The sequence below is a fragment of the Stenella coeruleoalba genome, assembly GCF_951394435.1.
Source record: "Stenella coeruleoalba genome assembly, chromosome: 4".
NCBI classification, from domain to species: Eukaryota; Metazoa; Chordata; class Mammalia; order Artiodactyla; family Delphinidae; genus Stenella; species Stenella coeruleoalba.
Window position 1 is genome coordinate 60,765,149 of NC_137149.1, and position 24,050 is coordinate 60,789,198.

General features: G+C 35.2%; 1 protein-coding gene across 3 annotated transcripts in view; it reads right to left on the reverse strand.

Moving 5' to 3' along the window:
* ARAP2 (ArfGAP with RhoGAP domain, ankyrin repeat and PH domain 2) overlaps positions 1–24,050 on the reverse strand; it is a 197,954-nt gene that overhangs the window by 63,513 nt on the left and 110,391 nt on the right. For 2 of the 3 annotated variants that reach the window (XM_079920685.1, XM_079920686.1), the window contains 6 exons: positions 16,311–16,474; positions 11,830–12,042; positions 8,511–8,616; positions 5,004–5,151; positions 3,450–3,518; positions 826–900 (listed from right to left, as the gene is read on the reverse strand). In XM_079920685.1, coding sequence (XP_079776811.1) covers positions 826–900; positions 3,450–3,518; positions 5,004–5,151; positions 8,511–8,616; positions 11,830–12,042; positions 16,311–16,474 — 775 coding nt within the window. The remainder of the gene's footprint in view (positions 1–825; positions 901–3,449; positions 3,519–5,003; positions 5,152–8,510; positions 8,617–11,829; positions 12,043–16,310; positions 16,475–24,050) is intronic. The other variant, XM_079920687.1, reaches the window with a different exon arrangement.

Genomic DNA, 24,050 nt, shown 5'->3' on the forward strand with positions numbered 1-24,050 from the left:
AGAGTCATTATGTGTAATCATTAAAAAATATAAAATAATAATTACAATATCTTTGACCTAAGTGAAGTCCAGAAATATCTAATGTTAAGACCCTGTTTAATCTTGGACTTTAAAAGTGATAAAAAGCTAAAGCTGAATTTCTGCTGTTAGATGGCATCATGTCTATTCTGCCTACAGAGAAAGTAGTCTCACTCTCGCTCAGGCAGACTAAGTACAGAATATGGTAACACGAGAGGGATCTTTTTAATTCAGAACAAATGGCTAACTAATGGTCTCAAGGAAGAAGAGAGTTATTGAATATTCAGGTACATTGAAAGACTGGAAGCTAATGTCTAGGATACAAGGGTGGGGGATTAATAATAATAGTACTACTAGTAGTAGTTATTTATTAAACACTTATGTACCAAGCAATTTGCTAAGTGTTTCATAGGCAGGATCTTATTGAGTCCTCACATCAGTGCTATGATGTAAATACTGTAATGTTCCCTCATTTTACAGATCAGAAGATTGAGACTCAGATGGAGTATATACGTTGCCTAATGTTGACAAGGAAGAAAGGAGAGGAGCAGGTGATTGAGCTCAGGTGGTTTTCCAGAACCTACAGTACGTCCTAACCATAACCTAAAGAACATAGGATGGTCTCTTTCCAACTCATTAAAACATGGAATTCCCAGAGGATATTGGCATGAAGAGTCAAACTTGTCATGACTTGAATCGGACATGTAAAATAAGACAGAAGAAACAATAGAAAATTCAAGACATGCAAACTAATGCTAACACTTATGACTTCCAACAGTACTCTTTACATCCATCTTTAGGGCTCACCCGAATTATAATACTGCAGTCAGGTTCCTTCCTTTCTACATATACTTCAATTAACAAATCTCCGGCCTGGGAAACCTAGAAAAGGGCAGATGTGAAGAGAGCAAATGTAAGTATCTTGCAAGAACACACACATGACACTTAAGATGGTTAGAAAACCCCAGTCATATTTCTAACGATTTTATAATAATGAAATGAGATCATTCCCCCTGTTAAGTTGCATAATGATACCCATTTTCTGGATGTGGTTGATTAAGGACAAGCAATCTACACAAATGACATAGTTAGCAAACTCAATCGCAATGCAGTTTTTTCTCTCTTACTCCAAAGTTTAGTGACCTCACATACCCTTAACATTCTTATTGAGATAATGAATCTGGCTACAGTGGACATAAAGAGATGATAAGTCCAAAAATTGAAATTTGAAGATAAATTAGGTCAGAGCTGTGTTAAAATTACAAATAGAAAAAGTATATTTAGCAAATAAAATTAAAAGTGAAGTGATAGAATAAGGAGATAATAAAGTTTTTATTTTAATTACCTTTAGCTAAGCATCAAGTGCTAGGTTATTTGGGTCACTGTTATAACCAAGAAGACACACTAAGTGAAGAATACACAAGCCAGAAAATAAAAAGCGTAAGATATCACTATGTAGACTGACAGCACATGTGGAGAAGATTAACAAAGAACGAAACGAATCTTGAAAAATATTTTGAGTCGCTTTTTTCAGAAATTCCCTTAAGTTATATAAACACTTGGAAATAATATCCATCACTCATTTTTAAAAAAAGGTCATAATGGAGGAATGATCTTTCCACAGTTAAATCTGCCTCAGAATCAACCTGATGAGTAAATTTAGTAAATTTTTTCAGAAATTCCCTTAAGTTATATAAACACTTGGAAATAATATCCATCACTCATTTTTAAAAAAAGGTCATAATGGAGGAATGATCTTTCCACAGTTAAATCTGCCTCAGAATCAACCTGATGAGTAAATTTAGTGGAAAAAACATTAAAAATGTACTTTGAAGAACTGCTCTTAGTTATTCTGACACTACAGGCTTAGAAAAGCTTATTTCCAATTTTTCTTCCTCACTTTTGGTGCTACATAAAAATTCTAGGGAAGAAAATATACAGTTGACATTTTTACTTTTCCCTGTGTTTGCATAAACAACTCTCCAGGAAGGACACATTTTAAAAATTAAAAAACCAAATACAAAGAACTCATAGCATGCAGCCAAAAACAAGAATAGCTAAGAAATTCAAACAGGGATAAGACTTAGAGACTGTCAGGAAACTACTTCAGAGGAGTTTTGAATGGACTAGAGAAAAACTCCAGCAAAACAACAGATTTTTTCCAAACTGTTCTACTTTTCTTTCCCAATTACTCTATTTTATAGACAATTCTTTTCTTGTTTTACTGACTTCTACTTAATCAGAAAGCATTCAAGGCTCATTTCTTTATTGTAGTATGAATATAAATGATAAACTTGCAGAATGGTACTCATACTTTATCCAATAACAATATAGATAGTGCTGCCAAAGAATATCCCATGGGCTCACACAATCCTTTATTTCATAACTGAAACTCTCCCTGAAAAGCAAGAATCCAAGAGAACTAACTGATAAGGAGCCACATTTTTTAGTGTTACTGCTAACTTGTCTGGAGGCTGCATTAATTACTTTGGGTCAAAATGGAGGACATACTGTCTAAGAGAATTAATGTCATAGTATTAGTACTCGGGGAGCTAGGCACTAGGATGAAAGCCTTTCCTCACATCCCTCATATGGAATGATAACTCCGACAACTTCTCTAATTAGTTGTGTGTATTTCAGGAATGAGGTGAACTTAGGGTTTGACTAAGAAGGAAGCATTGGCCTCATCCTATGAGTGTATCTATATGGAGAATTTATTGATACTTGACCCACTTCTATTATTTGCATTGGTACCCTGAATCCACTACAATTCCTAGTTATTAGAAGACCAACTTTAAGAAAGTCCAGTGAATATTCATCAGACAAGGAAAGGTACTCTAGAAAAGTATAGTGCAACCTGAACACACAAATCTGGTATGATGCAACCAAGGAAAGCAAGAAAAGATCTAGAAAAGTCAACTTAAGACATAAATAACGTATGTTACAAAGAGCACAATAGAAACATTCCCACTAATGCAATCATCCAAGAGCATGCAAAGCAAAAGCATATAAGAAATAACTTATTTCAAAAGGATAATGGAAAGAATCACTAGGGAGTCTGAACTTTCAATTTATTCTAGTATTTCTTTTGACTTTAAATGCTTCTTTTGAAATCCACTAATATTTTCAATAGTGCTTTTATAAATGAAAACTGATTTTAAAAAGGACATTTTGATAAGATTAAAACTGATTTTTCCATCTATGTTTTAAAAAATTTATATTTGCATACTTTGGCATTTTGCATATATGCAATGCTACAGAATTTCATGACTATTTTATCTAGGTTCTTTTTCCCCATTACTTTTACTTCGCTTCAAATAGGAATTTGAAAATAAACACAACAAATATTTACTTACAATGAAAATATTTTTGTTTTTTGTTGTTTAAAAAAAATTTTTTTTTTAATCAGAGATCTAACTATTACTACTCACTTGAGTGTCTTTCCACTTGGTAATAAAGCTATTTTCTATGTCCATTTGTTTGACTTGGTCTTCTTTAACCTGTTTAAAATATAATTTGGGACATTCTAATAAAATACAAGGAGTGATGGTACTTATCCTCACATAACTTTCTTCAGGAATTTAAAGACCAACACATTAAAAATAAATGAGAATGGCCATCTTTAGCAGCGTGGGCCCACAAAGCTAGGGCAGAAATAAAGCCAACTAGATACAGCCTCATAAAGTTCAGAACATCTTATGATGATATCATTTCAGGCTGCAGATTCTATCAATGGAATCCCCTTTGCTGAGGCAATTTAATTAGCAAAGGGGCTGATGATGTGTTTGATAGAGTTTATGTAGGTTGACAGACAAGACTCATTTCTCAAACAGAAATGTTGATCAAGTGCTTATGAAATTTTCACCATTTGGTTAAAGTTGGATTTAACAAAACTATGTAAACATTTTTATTTAACAGTACAAAAATAGAAAATAAACAGAGCATGCAAAGCCACACATTTTTTTTTCTACGTCTTTCATTTCTCAGCATCAGAACTATTGCAAAGAAGTTGCTATTGATCAAAAACAGTAGACACGTATAGGAAGAAGTGAAAAGGAGATCAAAGAGCAAAGAGGATCCAACAATTCTGGTCCATTCCTATATAAATTAAGATACAAACTGTGTTATTTTATTTTATTAAAATAGTTTCTTTCCCTTTGCTAAGTAATCTTTTTATCAGTTATTGTAAGAATGTATGAACTCTACAAAAGGTGACCTATTACATTAAGCTATTTGATTTCATCGGTATATACATAGCCCTGGAAAACAAGGGGTCTTGTACAAGACTGTTTAATAGAATGCCCCAAAAGGCTAAATGGCAACCCTGAGATGGCAGAAGCAGTTAAGCAATGGAGCTGGACCTTTGACCCAGATCCTTTATATTCCCCCCATATTCAAATCCTAGGCTTATGTAGTCTATTTTTACTCCTTTGAATTAAGAAATCATCCCTATTCTAACAGTTTTCTGATAAAACATGAAAATCTGAACTTCATAATATAGCAAATTGAAAAGTCAAATAATTAGAACAGAGATGACTTAATAAAAACCACAGACTGTTAATTCAGAATTTTCTTTTTTTCCAGTTCATGCGCAATTAAAAGAAAACACTAAAATGCTTTCAACTGCAAAACTTATCAGCCTGATGTATATTACCGAATTTGTGAAATTCACAAATTTCATACCTCTAAGTAGACATACTTAATGCATACATATACTGAGGAAAAAAACCATAGAAACACTATAAATAGAAATATTCTGTCCAAGACACCAGATGGTAAAAAAGCTTTAGAAGCAGCCAGATTTAAATGAATGGCTATAGCTTAAAAAGCTAGTTATATCTAAAAAATTAAGGATCATATAACTATCCGTTATTTTCTTTAAATATTCATAAAGACCTGAATAAAACCATCCCAAAATACACATTTTTGTTTGCAAACAGTAACATCAAAACTATTTTTACAATGGTAGGATATAAAATATTTACCTCAAATATTTCAACATAATTATTAATTAAGTCCTCAATTACATTCACTTCTTCACTGGTTTGTCCCTTAGTTTGAAACAAACAGGAGGAAAAAACCAAGGCCAAATTGTGGGCGTTCATGTGATTGATTTCTGAGCATTTCTGAACCCTGTGAGAGAAAAGCAGAGCTTATTACAATGTATTTCTATTTGAAAATTTCATAGAACTTATAAGTCTTCATACTCATTTATTTTGTTCTCTCTCTTTTTTTTAATACACATATATTGAAAGTCTCTGATGTAAAAGGTACAGTGGTGATTTAAAGAAAAATACACAGTTCTTTCTTCCAAGTAGCTCAGTGTAATTAAGAACATAAGAAAAGACTACTGTTAAAGATATTACTACAAGTTACAAAGCAGTACTTGATCATTGCTTTAGAAGAGGAACTCCTCACCCACCATATCCGGACAATTCCACTAATGGGACAACCTGCAGCTAAGGCATAAAGGTGTGCTTGCAGAATGGTGTCAAATGACTTGTGGGGTAGGAGCATAATAAAAGAGGAGAAAGGGGCAGTAGGTAGGCAGGAAATAAGGCAAGAATGGCAGATCAGGAGGCATATAGGAGAGAGTTCCAAATTCAAGGTTTAGGGCTAGGCTGAATTTCCCAAAGTACATATCGGGTGAGAAAATGCCTGGCAGCATGTGTTTGGATGGTTATTCAAAACAGGATATTTTCTCTCAAAAAGCAATCACTTAATTAAAAAATACAATTACATTTTTCTTGGATAGAACTAAATGGCTTTTTACAATGAACGGACATGAACAGAGGAGTCAATTATCCCAACCAGTAGGCTACAACACTTGAGTTTTACAAAGAGCATTTAAAGTACTCACGAATGTAAGTTCAAAGTGATTAAAAACAAAATACAGCCATTACCCCAATAAAAGGAAATTTACCCTGATAAAAATGCTCGAGAACTCTAACTGATGCCCATGGAAGTATCTGTTAATGCTCTCTGTCACTGACTATAGACATAGCAGCTGCTCAGTTGCCTGTCTAATTACATTTGTAAATTTCTAAAATACATACTAAAAAAGGGAGACCAAGTCTATCAAAGGAATAAAGCAAGACTAAGGTAGGTACACCTGGTTATAAAGAGCAAAGATTCTAGTAGGTACAAGAAAAATAAGGAAACACGACAGGAATATATATGATAGTGTAAGAAACTCACAAGGACATGCCAAATTGCATAGCAGAGACAGAGCAAGCTTGATCATCATATATAATTTATAAGATGCAAAAGGCATTGCAAGTTAATAGAGGAAGATGTCATAATGTGGGCATCCCTCTCAAAACCACTTCCGTACTTTCTTTTTTTTTATCACACTGGACTGTAAACATCTGGAAAATTTATCTGCATGTCTGCCTGTGCTACTAGAATCTAAGCATCTCACAGTCAGAGACTTTGTGTTAATCACACTGTAGTGCGTAATAAATACCTGGTCAATGGAATTAAGTCAAAGTTAGTCATGGAGGAAATGGTCTGTTATCTAGGGCAGGGATGGAAGTGAATGCTAAGTCAACCTGACCTTATTCAAACTGACCTCTCAAACTTTTGACAACACTATCAAACGTTCCCATCTCTCCTGAGACCTCCTTCTGCAATAACCTTCTCCTCCAGCACTTGTCACCTCTCCAGTTTCTATAGCTGCCTTAATTTCTGGCATAAAGCATGTACACTATGTATTTTCCTTTTCTTCTTTTATTTCACTGCTCCCACACTAGCATCCCCAAGTGTCCCATATTCAGCCAGCTCACTCTCTTCCCACTCAGCCCTTCTCATCAGAAGCCCAAGGAAATGGTTTCTTAAATAGTTTCTCTGCCTCTATTCTAACCTCTTCCCAATCAACCGCAGGACATGGTTTATTATCCTAAAACAGATTGGATCAGCCACTTCTTAACACTTAAAGGAATGAAATCCAAATGTTTCTCCATGACCAACAGTGTCTTTCGCAGCCTCCTGCCAGCTAGCTACAAACCATCTCATCTCCTGATACACCTATTTCCTAGAAAATATCCTTCAATCATGTCTCGTGCTTATGTTTCTTTCATGCCCAGTTCGTTTATCCATTTAAATCTAAAACATCACTTGGATCTCAACACACAATGAACCACTTAATCCTTCCTGTATAATTCCATGTCTTACGCTAAAATTCTTCATATTAAGATCTGTCCTGAGGGCACTGTGTTTTCCTAAAAAAATGTAAAATGCCCTGCAGCATCCCTGTGAGTTCCCACTGTGATGTCCCAGGGCTCCTTGGTGCTATTTAGAAACTGCAGACTTAAGACTATTTTTGTCATTCATGTATTATTATCAACTATTTTTGTTACATGGAACCTTAATGGACATTGTACTATACATAGTAGGAGCTAAAATGTATGTCAACTGAAGAAAAGGATTGGAAGGAACTCATCTGAAATAAAGTTTAAGAATTATGTGTAACAATGTTTAAAATGTTAATGTGATAACTGTAGCAGCCTGGTGATATATTATAACTTCTGAAGAAAAAATTTTTTGTCCCAATGTCTCATAGGCATAGAGATAGCACTATAAATATATAGACTACATTTATATGATGCAATAAGAAAATCAGATTTACAGTAGGAATGGAGTTTACAAGTATCAAAAGTGGTGGCTGGAAAAGAAAGATAAAGAGAAAAGACCAATTGTGGAGGATTTAGGAATCTAAATTCCAAATAAGGTACTTTTAGTACAATTCAGGTTCACAGAAATTTATTCAAGGGAATATTGCATCCACGAAGGAAGCTGCAAACAATATGTTTCTTAAGCAATATTTACACTGATTTAAGTTTTTGTAACGACAAAACTTGCTCATAGCAAAACAAACAAACAAACCTTAAGTTTGTTGACTTAAAATGTTATTCCTAAACATTGTCATCCTTCAGATGTCATTTCTCAAGCTACCGTTTTATTCCTCTTACCCTCCCAAATGCAGGGGACTACATGCCCCAACATAGAAAATGTTTTTGATTTTTAAAATTTCCCTCATCTAATCAACTGTCTGACACCAAAATATTGGAGTCAAGTTAGATACAAACTCATAATAAAGAAATAAAGGTTTATTAAGAGTCCACCACGAGAAAATACTGTACTCACAGATTCCTGCTATAGAATTCTGGTCCCTGTACTTCCTTCTCTGACATCCCTCTTAAATGTTTTAAAATTCTTGCTTATGTACTGGATGTATCTGATTTGCTGTGCATGATTATTTCCAATCCATTTAAGAAATTCTCCAGTGCTATTTATTTGAAACGTGTCTTAATTCCACTAAGAGACACTAAAGTGATAGTTCATGGGAATTCCATTATGAAACTATTCTGAAGATATGGCGAAAGATTCATAGTCACAAATAGAAGGTTAACCACAGTACTTTAAATTTAAGAAATAATGTCTTATTGAGTGCCACGTTTGAAATGTCTAGAAAAGTTCATGAATCCACCCACCTATAAAGGTGTTCAATTATAGCTGCCAATGTTGCTCTGTTGACCCCAGGAAGAGTACGTATAAATGCTCCATATTTTTTAATTCTTTCCTTGTCATCTTGGGTATCTAGAGGTTAAACACACACACGTAAAACTTGAGGCCTAACTAATCGTCTGTATTACCAATTTGCCTTTTATCAATATTTTAAAACAATATTCACAATTGTTATTTCACTGACACAATCAAGTTTCAATAGGAAAACATTCAAACTTCTATAATTCTGGAAAAGTATTTACAAAAACATTCCAGGGCTATACGTCATAGTTCTTATACTTTGTAATTAAAAATGAAGCACTTTCAAAACCCAGGGTTGTATTTTATCTTCAACTTTACAGACTACTGAATGTCAACTAAGAGGAATCTTTTCAATTAATAACAAATTAGAATACAAATTGAAAAGATAAGCCAAAAGTATTTTAACTGTAGCTATGGAAAGATTTCACTATTTGTTATTTGAAAATGACATTTCTGACTTTTTTCCCTTGTGGAATCATAAAAATCTTCCCCAAACTATGAACCATCCCAGAACTATGAACTGTACCTTACCCCACAGATCCATGTAAGGGAGCTTTCACCAGCCCTGGAACCTTCAACTCTTTGGAGAAGGTAAGGGGACAGTGGAAGAAGTCATGTGTAGGCCCTGGAAACGATGATATAGACTGAGAGGAGGATGGACCCTCTGCCTTAGTCACGGAGAGAAGGATGAGAAGGAATTACTCTCCTCCACCCTCCTAACCCCAAGAAGTCAAATACTTAGAGCAACTACACAGGAACCTCCAAAGTTCTGGAGTCTAGAAGATGTGCAGTGGTGGTCTGGTCTAACCTACTCCCTCACAGGGGAAATAGGAGACCTCTCTTCAAATCAATAACTTGTGCTGACTCTGTAACTCAGGGGGATTGCACTTATATATCCCCTCTCAATTCCCAACTACCTTTGGAAACAAGACTTTTTCATTTTCTGCTTAGCCCTACACATTCTATTAACAGAAAGCCAGCAGCACTTTATGATTCTTTGAAAGTACACAGTCACTTGTAAAGGGCATTCCGATCCCTGGGGAGGTAAGAGACTCTGTGACACATTTCTGAAGTATGCTCCTATTCAAAACTGCAACCGATAGCTCTTTTGTACTGACTTTGCCTGCACATGAGATCTATAAAAGTAAACATGGTCATATTGACTTAACTGTGCTGGTAGATGACTGTCTAAAAGCAAGAGGGGATGACACCCAAATGACATTCAAAGATGATACTAGAAGTGAATTAAGAACTTTCTGTCATCCCTGGTATAATCCAAACATTTTCCCTTGTGTCATCCAGTTTCTAACTGTAGAGGTAATTGTATTTATTCAACAAAATGCAAGTTATGCTATTACAGCATATTTCCACAAATCTTATAAGAATAAAATAGATGATATTTTCAAAATAAAGCTTAAGTAATTGGAAAGGAAAACTGAAGATAGATTTTAGGTCATATAGGAAACACAATGATCTACTCAACTAGCCACAGACTTCAGACAGTTTAATAGCGTTCTTAGAAGAAGAGGTCATATATCATATAAATAGGTGCTATGCCACTGTAGGGCATTCTTCGCCCTGGGCTCACAGGACCCAAGAGAGCTCTCCTGTGAGTTCACCCAGAGAGTTCCAGTTTATTCTTGTCATATCCAACAAAGGGCACTTTTCTGACAGGTCAGGGTGAGCTACATTGGATCTAAAAGCAAAGAACTTTTAACACTATTTGACCCAATAGTAGAAGCCTCCAAGTAAATGTTCAAGGATTCACATCCAAATGAAAGGTGAACACACTCTTCTCTGACACATGCTAATACTTCCCAACTACCTCCTGCTGGTAGATTGACAACAATGAAGACATCTCTATCATGAAATTTGACAACTTCAGCAAAAGCATATTTGTCACAGATTTTTGATAAATGATTTTATAATGAAGACAAATTGTAATTCTTTATAAAATAGAGATACTATAAATAACTTCATGGTTATAAATTACAATAAAATCTTAAAACAAAAAATGAGGATGGCAGGGTAATTGGGCTTACAAGATATATCACCTAATTCCATATTTTATATTCCAGAAAATTATACAATCAACTTTTCTTGTGATTAGAGTTAAAACTATTGATTTTAGAAGTATCGGGAAGTAACTATAAGACTTCTGAGTTAGGCAGTTAAATTGTGAAAAGCTTTATTTTAATAGCAATACTACTCTTTTCTTGCTGACACAAATAAGGGACATTCTTGGAATAATTTTTCAAACTGTGGGTGTTTTATGACATTTCAGAATTAATCCCTTCAAATGTCATAGTTATGTTTTAGATTAAACAAATGCTTTCAATGAAAAAAACTATTTCTCAACAGAGGGACATCATATAGTTAAACTCAAAGGTCATTTTATAAAAAAATTTCTCGAAACAGATTAAATGTACAAGAGAGAAATATATTAGTAACTTATGGTATAATTCAATGATACATTTTAAAAACTGTGGAAAAAATGAAGATTCAAAATTGTCATTTTGAAAGCATTGTAGATATATGGGAAATATTTTTGGTTTATTAATAAAATAGATTATATGTAAATCATAGGCATGGGGACAAAGATTATAAAATAATGTGAAAAATGAAAATAGCTCTATTAGAAATCTGGGAGTAAAGGCAATGTTTATATTTAAAAATATTTATCATAATCTTTCTATAAAAAGTTATTTTGAATTAATTGATGTAAATATAGGTTTTACTAAAATCAATCTGACCCATTAACTTTTCTAGGGTCATTTCTTAAATAAGTTCTCTTACAGTGCAGCAAAGCTTTTTTGCTTCATTAGACAGAATCTAGAAAAAATAAAGAGTAAAAAAAAAAAATTGTTATGTAACTCTAAAGAGGTAGAATGAAAAAGGAAAGCCAAACAGCCATATGGCAAAACCGTGTAAAACCAATCTTATATTAAAACTTTCATTTTAATCTTAATGAGAAAATTAACAGCCTACATGGACTTGACTATAACACTTCCAAAGTTAAGGCAAAGTAAGCACTAAGAAATCTACTGAAAACTAAGTATTACCATAAAACACTGTTTAGCAGTTATCACCATAAATTTCTTTTGAGGCAGATATAAACAACTATTGATTGCAAAATTTCTGTTCTGAAGCATTATGTATATTGTTCCTTTCAATTAAATATTCAGATTATCAAAGGAGATTTTAAAAATCTATTATCAAATGAGAAGGCAAAGCCTTTATTCTGTTCTATATTATATGTGTTACCTAAGGCAGAGATCCAATATGGATAGAGCTCCTTAGTAAGAAGTGCGTCGTCAATGTCAGAGAGAAAACTCTTCAATACGTCCGTCACATCTTCAAGCTGATGTTTTCCAGCCATCAATTTAAAGCTTCTTGCATCCTTTTTGAAACTCTCCAGGAGTTCACTTACATGTAAAGGATCACCATTCTTTTGATAGATATATTTGCACCCTAAACCTTTGTTAAAAAAAAAAGAAAATGGTTATATGAAAAAAGTCTCAGGTCAAAATCCACTTTGATATCTTAAAAATAGAACAAATTTTTGTGTTGGAACGATGCACAAGACAAAATCATTATCCAAGAGCTGATATAAACATGCATGAGAAAAAAAGAGTCCCTCCCCCTGCAACTTTAATATTTAAAATGTAAACCTGATGAACAACTATTTCATCCTCAGCTTTTAGTAAGTCTCTGGCCAGCCTTTCCCCTAGTCCTTCATAGCATCTTTTTCAAATGTTCTTTTACCACAAGTACCCTTCGCTTAGTCTCCCAGAATACAAATTTGCCTCCAGTTTCACTGACAAAAGTGAGGCTCTCTGGTATAAATTTCCTCAAGTCTCTGCACTCACATTTGTATATTAATTCTGTCTGTTCCCACCTTCACCTTCTTCTACATGAAGAGTTGGGTCATGTCCTTTTCACAGTTACAGATTCATCAAGTTTCCCATATAAAATAAGAGGAGTAGCAGTGATTAACTGGAGGAAGAGGAGTGATGATGATATACAAACAAAATAAATTTTTTAAATCCTTTTTTGCCCCTCCCCCCCAGGTCTCTTGTCTCTCTTCCTTCCAAAACTAATCTGAGTTTCCTATATTTATTTTCTCTCATCTCACATCCCTGTTAATCCTTCAACCACATAATCTTGCTTCTGTGCCCAATTCCCACTGTATCAGGACCATCTTCATCAAGAATATCTATTTTCTAGATGCTTTTCAGTTTTTATGTGATAAGAATCCCTGCAGTGTCTGACAATCCAATGAATCCCTGTTAAAATTCTGTTAATCTCAAGGTTTTCACGATGTTATGATCTCATCTTTTTTGCCCCTTCCTCTATAAATACTCTTCTAGTCTTCTATTTATTCTGCTATCTAGTATTTACTGATAATCCCAGCAATCCATCCTCAACTCTCTTCTCTGCTCCCCTACAAAATTCTGTGGATGAACCCATCCATCTTCATCACTTCAACTACTACATGTACATTTCCACTCAGGTTTTAATTCCTAAAATGTCAAATGCACATATGCACTTTAATATATATATACTATATAAATAATACATGCAACACACACTATACTTATACATATGAACAAATTAATTCTCCTGCCCCATTCACTACTTCACCTCCCAATCCCAGCATGTTCTTTCTTTATCTTGTTCCTATATCTCAGAATTTGGCATTGCTTCCTCCCCAGTCCTTTACAAGTCAGAACTTTTCTTTCTCACTTACCACACCAAATAAAATGTCACATATATTTTTCATCATGACTTCTCTCTCAAAAGTGTCCCCTTTTTCCATCCCTTGTGCTATTATTATTTTGTGCACCCAGTTCCTCACTATGTTATCACAACTCCCTGTCCTATTCCCGTGCAGCCCTCCAGTCAGCCTCGAAAATGACAACAGCATGGTCTGAGACACAGGTTGGCTAGTGTTACCAACATGCTTAAAAATATGGATACAGCCCTCCCACTGCTTTGAGGGCAAGTTTGAGGATTTTATTATGATACATAAGACCCTACATGAATTTTCCTAACTAACCCTCCTGCCTCTTGTATTTGTCCACTCTTCTCACACTGAGTTCTGGCCACACTTGACTAGCCCCAAGCTCCCTGAACAGACAACCTCCTTCATGACTCTGCACCTAGGCATACACTGTTTCCTCTTCCGGGAATTCCTATTCCCTCTTTCTCTTAACTAGTTCCCATTTTCTCTTAAGACCTGTGGTAGGTTCCATGCCTCACCCATGAAGCCACCACCTCTACACTGGCTGAAATTCACCCGTAAACCATGGACACCTGTACCAACCCCTGAACCTCTCTGCCATAGAATTTTGTACACTTGAGATGTAATTGCCCACTTGTTTGCCTTTGATCCACAATCTGTAAACTCCTAGAAGGCAAAGATCATGTCTTATTTTCTGTACACAGCAGCTACACAGTTCCTAGAAGAACTCAGTAGGTACTTAGTAAATGACCACAACAGAATAATAAGCAAATTCTACAAAAAAAAAAAAAAAAAAAAAAAAAGCCAAGTTTCTGAGAGATTATGTTGCTGGTTGAGTGAATCTCTAATAGCTGGTACACAAGGTAACTGAATGTGAATTTGAAGGTAATTTTGTTTACATAAATTAAATATATTCCCCCAAGAACGAACTACTGTAACTCATTAAAAAAATTAAAACTCTAAGAATTATTCTGTGAACTTGGTCAGATTCGGATCTTGACACCATGAGCACAAAAAATTGGACTTAGATTTTAACCCAAAGATTAGGAAATTCAAAATAATTATGACCATAAAGGCTCTGAGCCAACCACTTGCATCCTATAATTATTGGGCATTTTCTAAGTTCATATCAAATCTTCCCTTGTATACATGCTGGTAATATTGGGTCTCCATGTTCTGCTCATTTAAAAAAAAAAAAAAGCTAAAAATACATGAAGACTTTTATTGGCTTTATTACTTTAATATGCAAGTTAATGTACCTTATGCTAGAGCTACAAAGTAGTTATAATGTATGAAATTTAGTTGAAAACAATCTAATGCTTAATGATTTTAAATTCAAATAAACACCACAAAGAAACTTCTGATTTCCCCAGAGAAACATTAAGTTGGATACGCTGAAGCTAGTCAAGTTATTTTAATCATTTGTCAGCTTATGAAGCACTTTATGCCATTATGAAATTAAGATGATTTGAAAATTCCCAATGAGGTTATGCTCTTGCTAAAACAGAATATGCGTGCAATTCATTTACACCTACAAAATGTAAATGCACTAATACTGAATTACTAATAAATGAAGATGATAACCTTCTTCTTCTCCCATTTTCAAATAAACAGATGATGACAGTTCATAAGAAAAACATAAACATACTATCAAGGGAAGGAACTTCATAGAGTAATCCCACATAATGTGATTACATACATATATACAATAGATATATAATTAAAACACAATAAATCTGAATATTAATGATAATTGTACTTGGATTACATATGAAATAACTAAAATACTTAAAATGGCACTCTCCCTAGGAGAAAATATATTAATATACACATATTCTAAACTTAATTTCCTAAAATTATTTTCCTCGTAGCCTTTGTTATTTTTGACATTTTGTTTCACATCCGCTTATTTAGTTCTCAGACTGGACGGCATGATTTATGGCTCTGCGTTTCACTCTTTACTCCCACTGTTCAATTTCCAGTATCAAACTTAGCAGCTAGCACACAACAGACACTTGATAAATAAGTAAAAAAAAAACCTCATAACACAATGTTTTACTACAGCTCTTTCAATGATAACGTTTTCTTTTCAAATTAAAAACCCCAAAGATACTTTTAATATTAGGAGAACAATGAAAGGTTAATATATCAATAGCTTCCAAAATACCAAATAATCGTTTTACTTTTTTGCATGTACAATCTAAATCAATGACACTTATCGACAGGTTAAAAGAAAAAATATTTTTATATTAAAAATATAGTTAAGCAATTTATTTACTCTCCCTTTTAGAGTATTAAGGAAATATGTAACAGAAGGAATTTTAAGAATGAACAATAATTTGAAAATAAACATGAATAATAAAGGCATACTTTAGTTAATTTTAGGCATAGCTAAAATACTACCATAGCATATTAAATTAAAATGAAGCTGTACATGTGGGTATAAATCAAGTTGGTTTTAACCTGCAAACTATTCATAAAAATATTTGTTACAATTAAGTCAAACTATCACAGTTAATGACCATGATTCTTAATATAAACATGTGACCAATAGCACGTTGAGTGGAATAAATACACATACACTTTGTATGCAGGCCAACAAAAAGTAAATTCTTTTACACATTGTCCCATAGTTTACCACCTCTAAAAACACACTAAGGTGCCTCTGAGTTCCCCTAGATTTACTGTAAAGTTATAACCTCTGAAAAGTACAATCTTAATCAATTTTTAATATACATTTTGTAATATAGATTCGTCTACTATGTCATTTAAAATTTTTATGCATGTAAAGGAAGAAGGAAATGGTAAAGGCACATGATATAATTTAAATGAGCTTTATTGTGAGAAAGAATGGCATTTAGGCTGAAGAGTGACGACACTTTTCTTTTTCACTGATGTACTTACAAAGGGCTCTAATTCAGTCCAATGGAGGTACCACTTAAAAACTGTAAATATGCTACTATGAGTTCTGTGGGTTGAATAAAAACTTTGTGATACTTACCATACTGTGTAACAAATGCTATACAGCTGTTCACGATAATGGGAACGTCATTTTTGCTGAGCTGCTGATCTTGTAATGCATTCCCATCTGTACCTGCTGCTTTTGCAATTGCAGTATGCCAGACTGTGAAATCCAACTTGGTATGCCCATGGATGTATAATGTTCTGTAAGGTTTCAAAAATATTTCAAATTATAATTTTGCCTTTTTAAAAATTCTTAACTTCTACACAGATTATCCTTAGATCCATATAAATGGGATCTTGTCTCATCCATCAGAAGAAAACCCCTCTGGGGACGTCCCTGGTGGTCCAGTGGTTAAAAATCTGTCTCGCAACGTGGGGGAAGCTGCTTTGATCCCTGGTCAGGGAACTAGGACCCCACATGCCGCGGGGCAACTAAGCCTGCGCACCGCAACTACTGAGCCCACACACCACAACTAGAGAGCCCACGCGCCGCAATGAAAGATCCCACGTGCCGCAACTAAGACCCAACACAGCCAAAGATAAATAAATAATAATAAATAATTTTAAAAAAGAGGAAGAAAACCCCTCTACCACCAGCTTCCACTCACTCAATCCCTCTTTGCATGTACAGTCACGTCTCTCTCTATATAGAGTCCAGGAAGTTCCCTGAACTTGTGGTCTCGCCTCCTTGCCTCCTTTCATTTCCCCTTTCATTCTGTTTCTGAATAACTGAACAGAAACCCTTGTAGCAAGCATCACCTGTGACTTCTCATGGATATTTGGGGTATATTTTTCAAGATTTTAGAACTGTTTGATGACTTCATTCCTTTAAAAAAAAAGAGAGGAAAAAAAATACCACCCAATTCGGCTCTTGTAGCACAATTCTTCCTGGCTTTTCCTTCTATCTTTCTGGTGCCTCAATTTCTTTCCCAAGCTCACCTCCTGTTTCTGAAAATGAAGTTGTAACCTCAGTGCACTCACATGAACTCCAAGGACTTTCCAGGGACATGTCATTCAGGCCAGTGGTTTCATCCCCCGTATATAAGCTGGTAACTCCCAAATCCCTATCTCCAGGCAATAACTGTCTCACAAATCAGATCTCTATGTGATTGAAAAGCAAGAGCATAAAGCAGCTAAGAGAGTGGGAAATCCAATCAATTCCCAAACTCAGGTTTTAGCTCTGCACTCCCTTTATGACTTTGGACAAGTTATCAATCTTCTTTGGTTCTCAGTTTCATCACTGGCAAACTTAGAATAATAATAAACGTAATATTAGTAAATAATAAAATATAATACTAATTAATGTTGATTTTTGAACATCTTCACCTTAAGGTGCCACAAGCATCTCAAATCTTTATCCCTCCTCATACCAAACCAGTACTACTTTCTCCACTTATCCCACCAGAAATTTAGGATTCATTAACTGTATATTGGTCCACCCCCACTCCCACCCCATCACTGCCACATGAATTCAGTCACAAAATTCTGTTCATTCCAGTTCCCTGACATATATGCTCTGCCTCCTCTTTATTTGAACATCACTTTCTTTCAGGTCTTTGTACTGCTCCTTGAAATCACTAAAACCCCTCCAAACAAAATTCATTTCCCAATTCTCCACCTCTCCAGTCCCTGCTCCCCAAGACTGCCAGAATGATCTTTCTAAAATACGAAGCTAATGACATCACTTCCTAATCACTGTCCTTCCACAGCAGCTCTGGAGTTTTCAAGATTAAAAGGCCCTCATGATCTGGCCCGTATTTTCCCCTCCAATTCTGCCATTCCAGGAAGGAAGGAAGGAAGGGAGGGAGGGAGAGAGGAAGGGAAGGAAGGGAAGAAAGGGAGGGAAGGGAGGGGAGAGAGGGAGGGAGGGAGGGGAGGGAGGGAGGGAGGGAGGGAGGGAGGGAGGAAAGAAGGAAGGAAGGAAGGAAGGAAGGAAGGAAGGAAGGAAGAATTAACATGTTCCTGTCTTCATAATAAATACTTCCAGCTCTTTGGCTGGTTACTCCAGCTCCTCCCCCATCGGTGTATTCCAGGTAACCCTCCCTGACACTCCATCCCCATCTCTCTCCATCCAATGCTTATTGTGTACCAGGCGTCCCTTCTTAATCCTGAACATCCACTCTACCCGCCATCATATTGCCTGCTCTATCTGTGTGAATGTTTTAGCCGCTACACCCCAAACTTTGTACAAGCAAACAAAGAAAGCATTTCAGCATCAATAGCCTTTAGCATAGGACGAGGTATTTAGTGGGTAAATAAGTTTTAATGTTCTAACACTAGATATAAAATTTGACTTGAAACACAAAGTAATCGTTGATGTATTTAAGTATAAAACTATTTAATTTTCATTTCAGACTATGAGACAGCTACTTTGGATTCAACCCAAAGAGAAAGGAATGAGCTGCTTGAACTCTGGATTGTTTTGGTTTCTTTCTTTTTTTTTTTGGTGGGGGGTGGGTAATGTTTCACATTCCTGATAATTCACTGGCCCTAATTTAAAAAGAAAACAAAAGTACTCCTTTCTGTCCTTCGGTTTCTTTTCTTGAAATGCTCCTCTAAGAAGATAAAGCTACTGGCACCCCACTCCACTCACTTCTAACATGTTCTGAACTTGCTGTAACTTCTTCTTCAGTGACACTGGTGCCCGTAATCTTCATCTCTTTTCTCCTGGCATCTCTATCTATTGTTTTTATTTTCCACACCACCACAACAGCCTTGACTTCCGGGTCTTATAATTTTCTTTTTGAAGAATTCTGATACTTGCTCTAATACTCCTGACATACCTTAGCCTTACATCATCTTTAGCTCAAAAACATTCTACTGCTGGGCATATTTGTCTAAATGAAACTATATAACCTGGGTAACTTCCTTGAGGAATATCAAGCCCCTACATTATGTAGACTTAATCAAAATTACCTCTTGCTAAATTAAGGAGTTTAGGTAAAGAGAAAATTTTAACTCTTTTTGAGTCTTGGTTTTTTTATCTGATAATTAAGCTCTGAATATGAGACAAAAATCTTTGAAAACGTGTGCTTATAAACAAACGACAGTGAGTATTTGAGCAAGCAGTAAAAGAAATCCAAAAGGCAATGCCCCTCCTATGATAGCAGTATAATTCTGCCGTTAACTGTAAATGTTTCCAACTTCAAATATTCTTTCTAACCTGAAGAAATCCTGTGATGACAAGTTTAGCTGTCTGCTTGTGAGCTAGTGAAGGGTAGAATGAGTAATGACAAGTTAAGTCCTGAGTCCACTTGTCAAAGGCTGAATCCTAAAATACATCATCGTGTGCAGTAGATGTTTGACATTTAATAGCATCAGTTCAACAGCTTTCCTCTCTGATGTTATCTAAACTCTGTGCACATCGACTAAAGCATCAAAAGATATTTTTAACACAAATGCTGGCCAACTTTGTGATTTCAAGTGTTACCGAACAACAATTTTACATTTCTGGATAACGATTCCAAAGAAGTAGGAACTTATATCTTGAAAATCTGGAAGTTCTTTTAAAGAACTCTAATTATAGAAAAATAAATTTCCCTGTCCATTCCCCAAGCCTAAATTTTAAATGGTACTTCAAAGCCAAGTAAAAAAAAATCCCTATATCCAATAATGAGTTAAGACAGGTCAATAAGACCTAGAAACCAAGTCCCAAGACTAATAAAAACAACTTTCTCAAAACTGTAATATAATAACCACAAAGCAGAGACTATCATATTTGAGCTTGGTCTACTGACAAGAACCAGAACAAATGATAGGATCTATAAATACGGCTGTATGAAAAATAAATTCACCTTTATAAAGAACATTTTAAACACAACTAAAAAACAAAAACAACACATTCCAAAAACATGACTAAAGAAGATAATATCCTAGGCATTTATACAGAAATCAAAAACTGAGTCTTGTAGTATAAGTCAAGATGTTTGACCAAAAAATACTTATTTTGCTTTCATTTCTGGAAGATCTTTTTGCTGGATAGAGTATTTTAGGCTAATAGCTGCTGGTTTGGTTATTTTGTTTCCCCCCTGCCCCCAACACATTAAAGGATATCATTATACTATCTCCTGGCTTGCACTGCTTCTGACAAGACATTCTCATCTTTGTCCCCTATTTTTAATGTGTCTTTTTTCCTCTGGTACTTTTTAATTTTTTTTTGTCTTCACACTGGTTTTCAGGAAATTGATTATGATATGTTTTAATGTGGTTTGCCTTTATCATGCATGAGGTATGTTGATCTTAGTACATCTGTGGGTTTACAGTTTTTATCAAATTTGAAAAAAGTCTGGCCATATTTCTTCAAATATATACATATATATTTACTCCATCCTTCTCTTATTTTGGGATTCTAATTATACTTACATAAGAATGATATTGTCTCACAGGTCACTAAGGCTCTGCTAATTTTATTCAGTCTTCTCCCTCTGTGCTTAAGTTTTGATAATTTCTATTGTCATGCCTTCAAGTTTGAGTTTTTTTTTAAATGTAGAGTCTGTTCTTGCATTTAGCTGATCTAGTGAGATTTTCTTTTCAGATAGTGTATTCTTCAGCTTTAGAAGTTCCATCTGGTTCCTTCTTTAGATCCATTTTTCTATGTTTATGTTTTCCTTTACATCTTTTTTTCTCTGTGTAAATAATTGTCTTTTTATTTATTTATTTTTTACTGGAGTATAATTGCTTTACAATGTTGTGTTAGTTTCTGCAGTACAGTGAACTGAATCAGCTATAAGTATACACATATCCCCTCCCTCTTAGACCTCCCTCCACCCCCCAATCCCACCCATCTAGGTCTTCACAGACCACCGAGCTGAGCTCCCTATGCTATACAGCAGGTTCCCACTAGCTATCTATTTTACACATGGTAGTGTATTTATGTCAAACCTAATCTCCCAATTCATCCCACCCTCCCTTTCCCCCACTGTGTCCACATGTCCATTCTCTCTGTGTCTATTCCTGCCCTGCAAATAGGTTCATCTGTACCATTTTTCTAGATTCCACATATATGCGTTAATATACGATATTTGTTTTTCCCTTTCTGATTTACTTCACTCTGTATGACAGACTCTAGGTCCCTCCACATTTCTACAAATGACCCAATTTCTTTTTATGGCTGAGTAATATTCCATTATATATATGTACCACATCTTCTTTATTCATTCATCTGTCGATGGACATTTAGGTTGTTTCCATGTCCTGATTATTGTAAATAGTGCTGCAATGAACATTGGGGTACATGTGTCTTTTTGAATTATGGTTTTCTCAGGGTACATGCCCAGTAATGGGATTGCTGGGTCATATGGTAGTTCTGTTTTTAGTTTTTTAAGGAACCTCCATACTGTTCTCCATAGTGGCTGTATCAATTTACATTCCCACCAACAGTGCAAGAGGTTTCCCTTTTCTTTGAACTCTCTCCAGCATTTATTGTTTGTATATTTTCTGATGATGGCCATTCTGACCACTGTGAGGTGATACCTCATTGTAGTTTTGATTCGCATTTCTCTAATAATTGGTGCTGTTGAGCATCTTTTCATGTGCCTCTTGGCCATCTGTATATCTTCTTTGCTGAAATGTCTAGTTAGGTCTTCCGCCCATTTTTTGATTGGGTTGTTTGTTTTTTTGATATTGAGTTGCATGAGCTGTTTGTATATTTGGGAGATTAATCCTTTGTCCATTGGTTCGTTTGCAAATACTTTCTCCCATTCTGTGAGTTGTCTTTTTTATGGTTTCCTTTGTTATGCAAAAGATTTTAAGTTTAATTAGGTCCAACTTGCTTATTTTTGTTTTTATTTTCATTACTGTAGGAGGTGGATCATAAAAGATCTTGCTGTGATTTATGTCAAAGGGTGTTATCTTTTACAATATTTATAATATTTTAAAATTACTGTCTATATTCTTTGCTAATTCCATTATCTTTCTCATTTCTGGGTCTGTTCTTATCAACTGATTTGCAGCTTTTTCACTTTGCTAGTAACTTTTACTGTATGCTAGACATCATTCAGTGCCAGGATTGTTTCTTCCTTTAAAGGGTGTTGATGTTTGTTTTGGGATCTTTTGCCTATTTGACCCCAGGTAACTAAATGATTTGTGAAGAGGTCTGTTTTTAAGCTTAGTAAGGTAAAAATGGAGCAGCCTTTACCTGAAGGCTGGTTTAGCCTTAATACTCTGGAATTAACTTTCTGGAGTCTTTACAAATGCTCTGTGTTAATGAAGTCTGTCTAACTTGGCTAGATAAAATTTGAACCCACTCCAGCAGTGTCTAAACTCTGGGAATTGTTCAACTCATAGCACACCCTGGGAGTATTTCTACCTGGAGTTTCAACCTGCAAATATGCAGGTTCGTATTGAGCTGAAGATGGAAGGGAACTCCTTTGAAGATTTCTGAAGCTCTTGCCCTGCACATCTCCCTCTCTGCTCTGTACTCTATCCTGCAATGTTTAGCTACCACAGATTCCCCTATCTCTATAGGGGAAATCAATACAGCAAAACCTCTTCAATATAGCAAAACCACCACCTTCTGCTTGGGTTTCCCCATTCCCTGTGCCAGGGACTGATAAGAAGCCAAGGTGATCTTAACCCTTATGTCACTTGTTTCCCTTCTCTCCATGATCACAATCCTGGGATACCTCTTGTCCTAAAGTCTGAAAATAGTTCATCTCATATGTTTTGTCCAGTTTTCTAGTTGTTTAAAGTGAGAGGGCATGTTCCATACCAGTTATTTCTTCATGGACAGAGATGGGAGTCCAGAACATTTCATTCAGTCATTGCATCCATAAATCACCCTCATCTTAGTTTATAGAGAAACAGTATTTTTTTCCCCATACCTTCAGATAAGAAACTGCTGCACAGTGATGGAATTTTAGCCAGAAAGAGGCAAACAATTATTAAGACAATCTGCAGATGCACAGACTGTATCACAAGAATAATGAAGAATGAAATATTAGCTTAACTAGCTTGTTTCCTCCGAAGCCAACAGTTTAGTAAAAAGTGTCAAGGCACACTATTCCTTGAGAAAGACAAAGTCTTCAAACTTTCAATTTCATCTCTATATAGTATTAGGCAATCACCTATAGGAATGTGAGAAACAGCCCTGTTTCAAGTCTGCTTAAAAAAAAAAAAAAAAAAGCCATCTTTACCCTTGTAAAGAGCCTGCCATCCTTTCCAGAACAAGGCCAGTTATTAATTACATTTAATTGATAATACTAATATGGTATCGACCTATCTCTCCAGGCCCACTCTCTCATGCTTCCTCCTTAAGAACTGAAGGTTGAGGCTGAGCTGGACTGAAGTTGTACCCTAGCCCATCCTATTTCTCTGAAACTATCGTTTCCACCTCTTTGAAGATCTTAGTGTCTCAACCCCTCATTTTTTTCCTACTCTAATCCTACCTAGGATTCCAGAGCCACTTAAATATACTTTTTCTTAAAAAATAAAAACTGATTATCTTGATCCCATTTATCTAGAAGGGATCTTCTCATTCTTTTGTATTTTTTCACACCATATTGCATTTATTTGTTCATGAGCTTACATTCTAGTATATGGGAGGTGTCTTGAACTGAATGAAATACATTTTTGAAGAAAATAATATATACTTTAAAATCCACCTTTTATTAAATAGGCACACATTCCCTTTATCGTGATTTTCTTTAACAAACAAAAAAAATCACCTTATAATGTAAGTTTGAATAGTCCCTTTCTTTCTGCAAAACCTGCGGGGGTGGTGAGAGAAGAGTGGTTTGCTTTGGCAACATTCAGATTAAACCATCTCTGCAAATTAAAT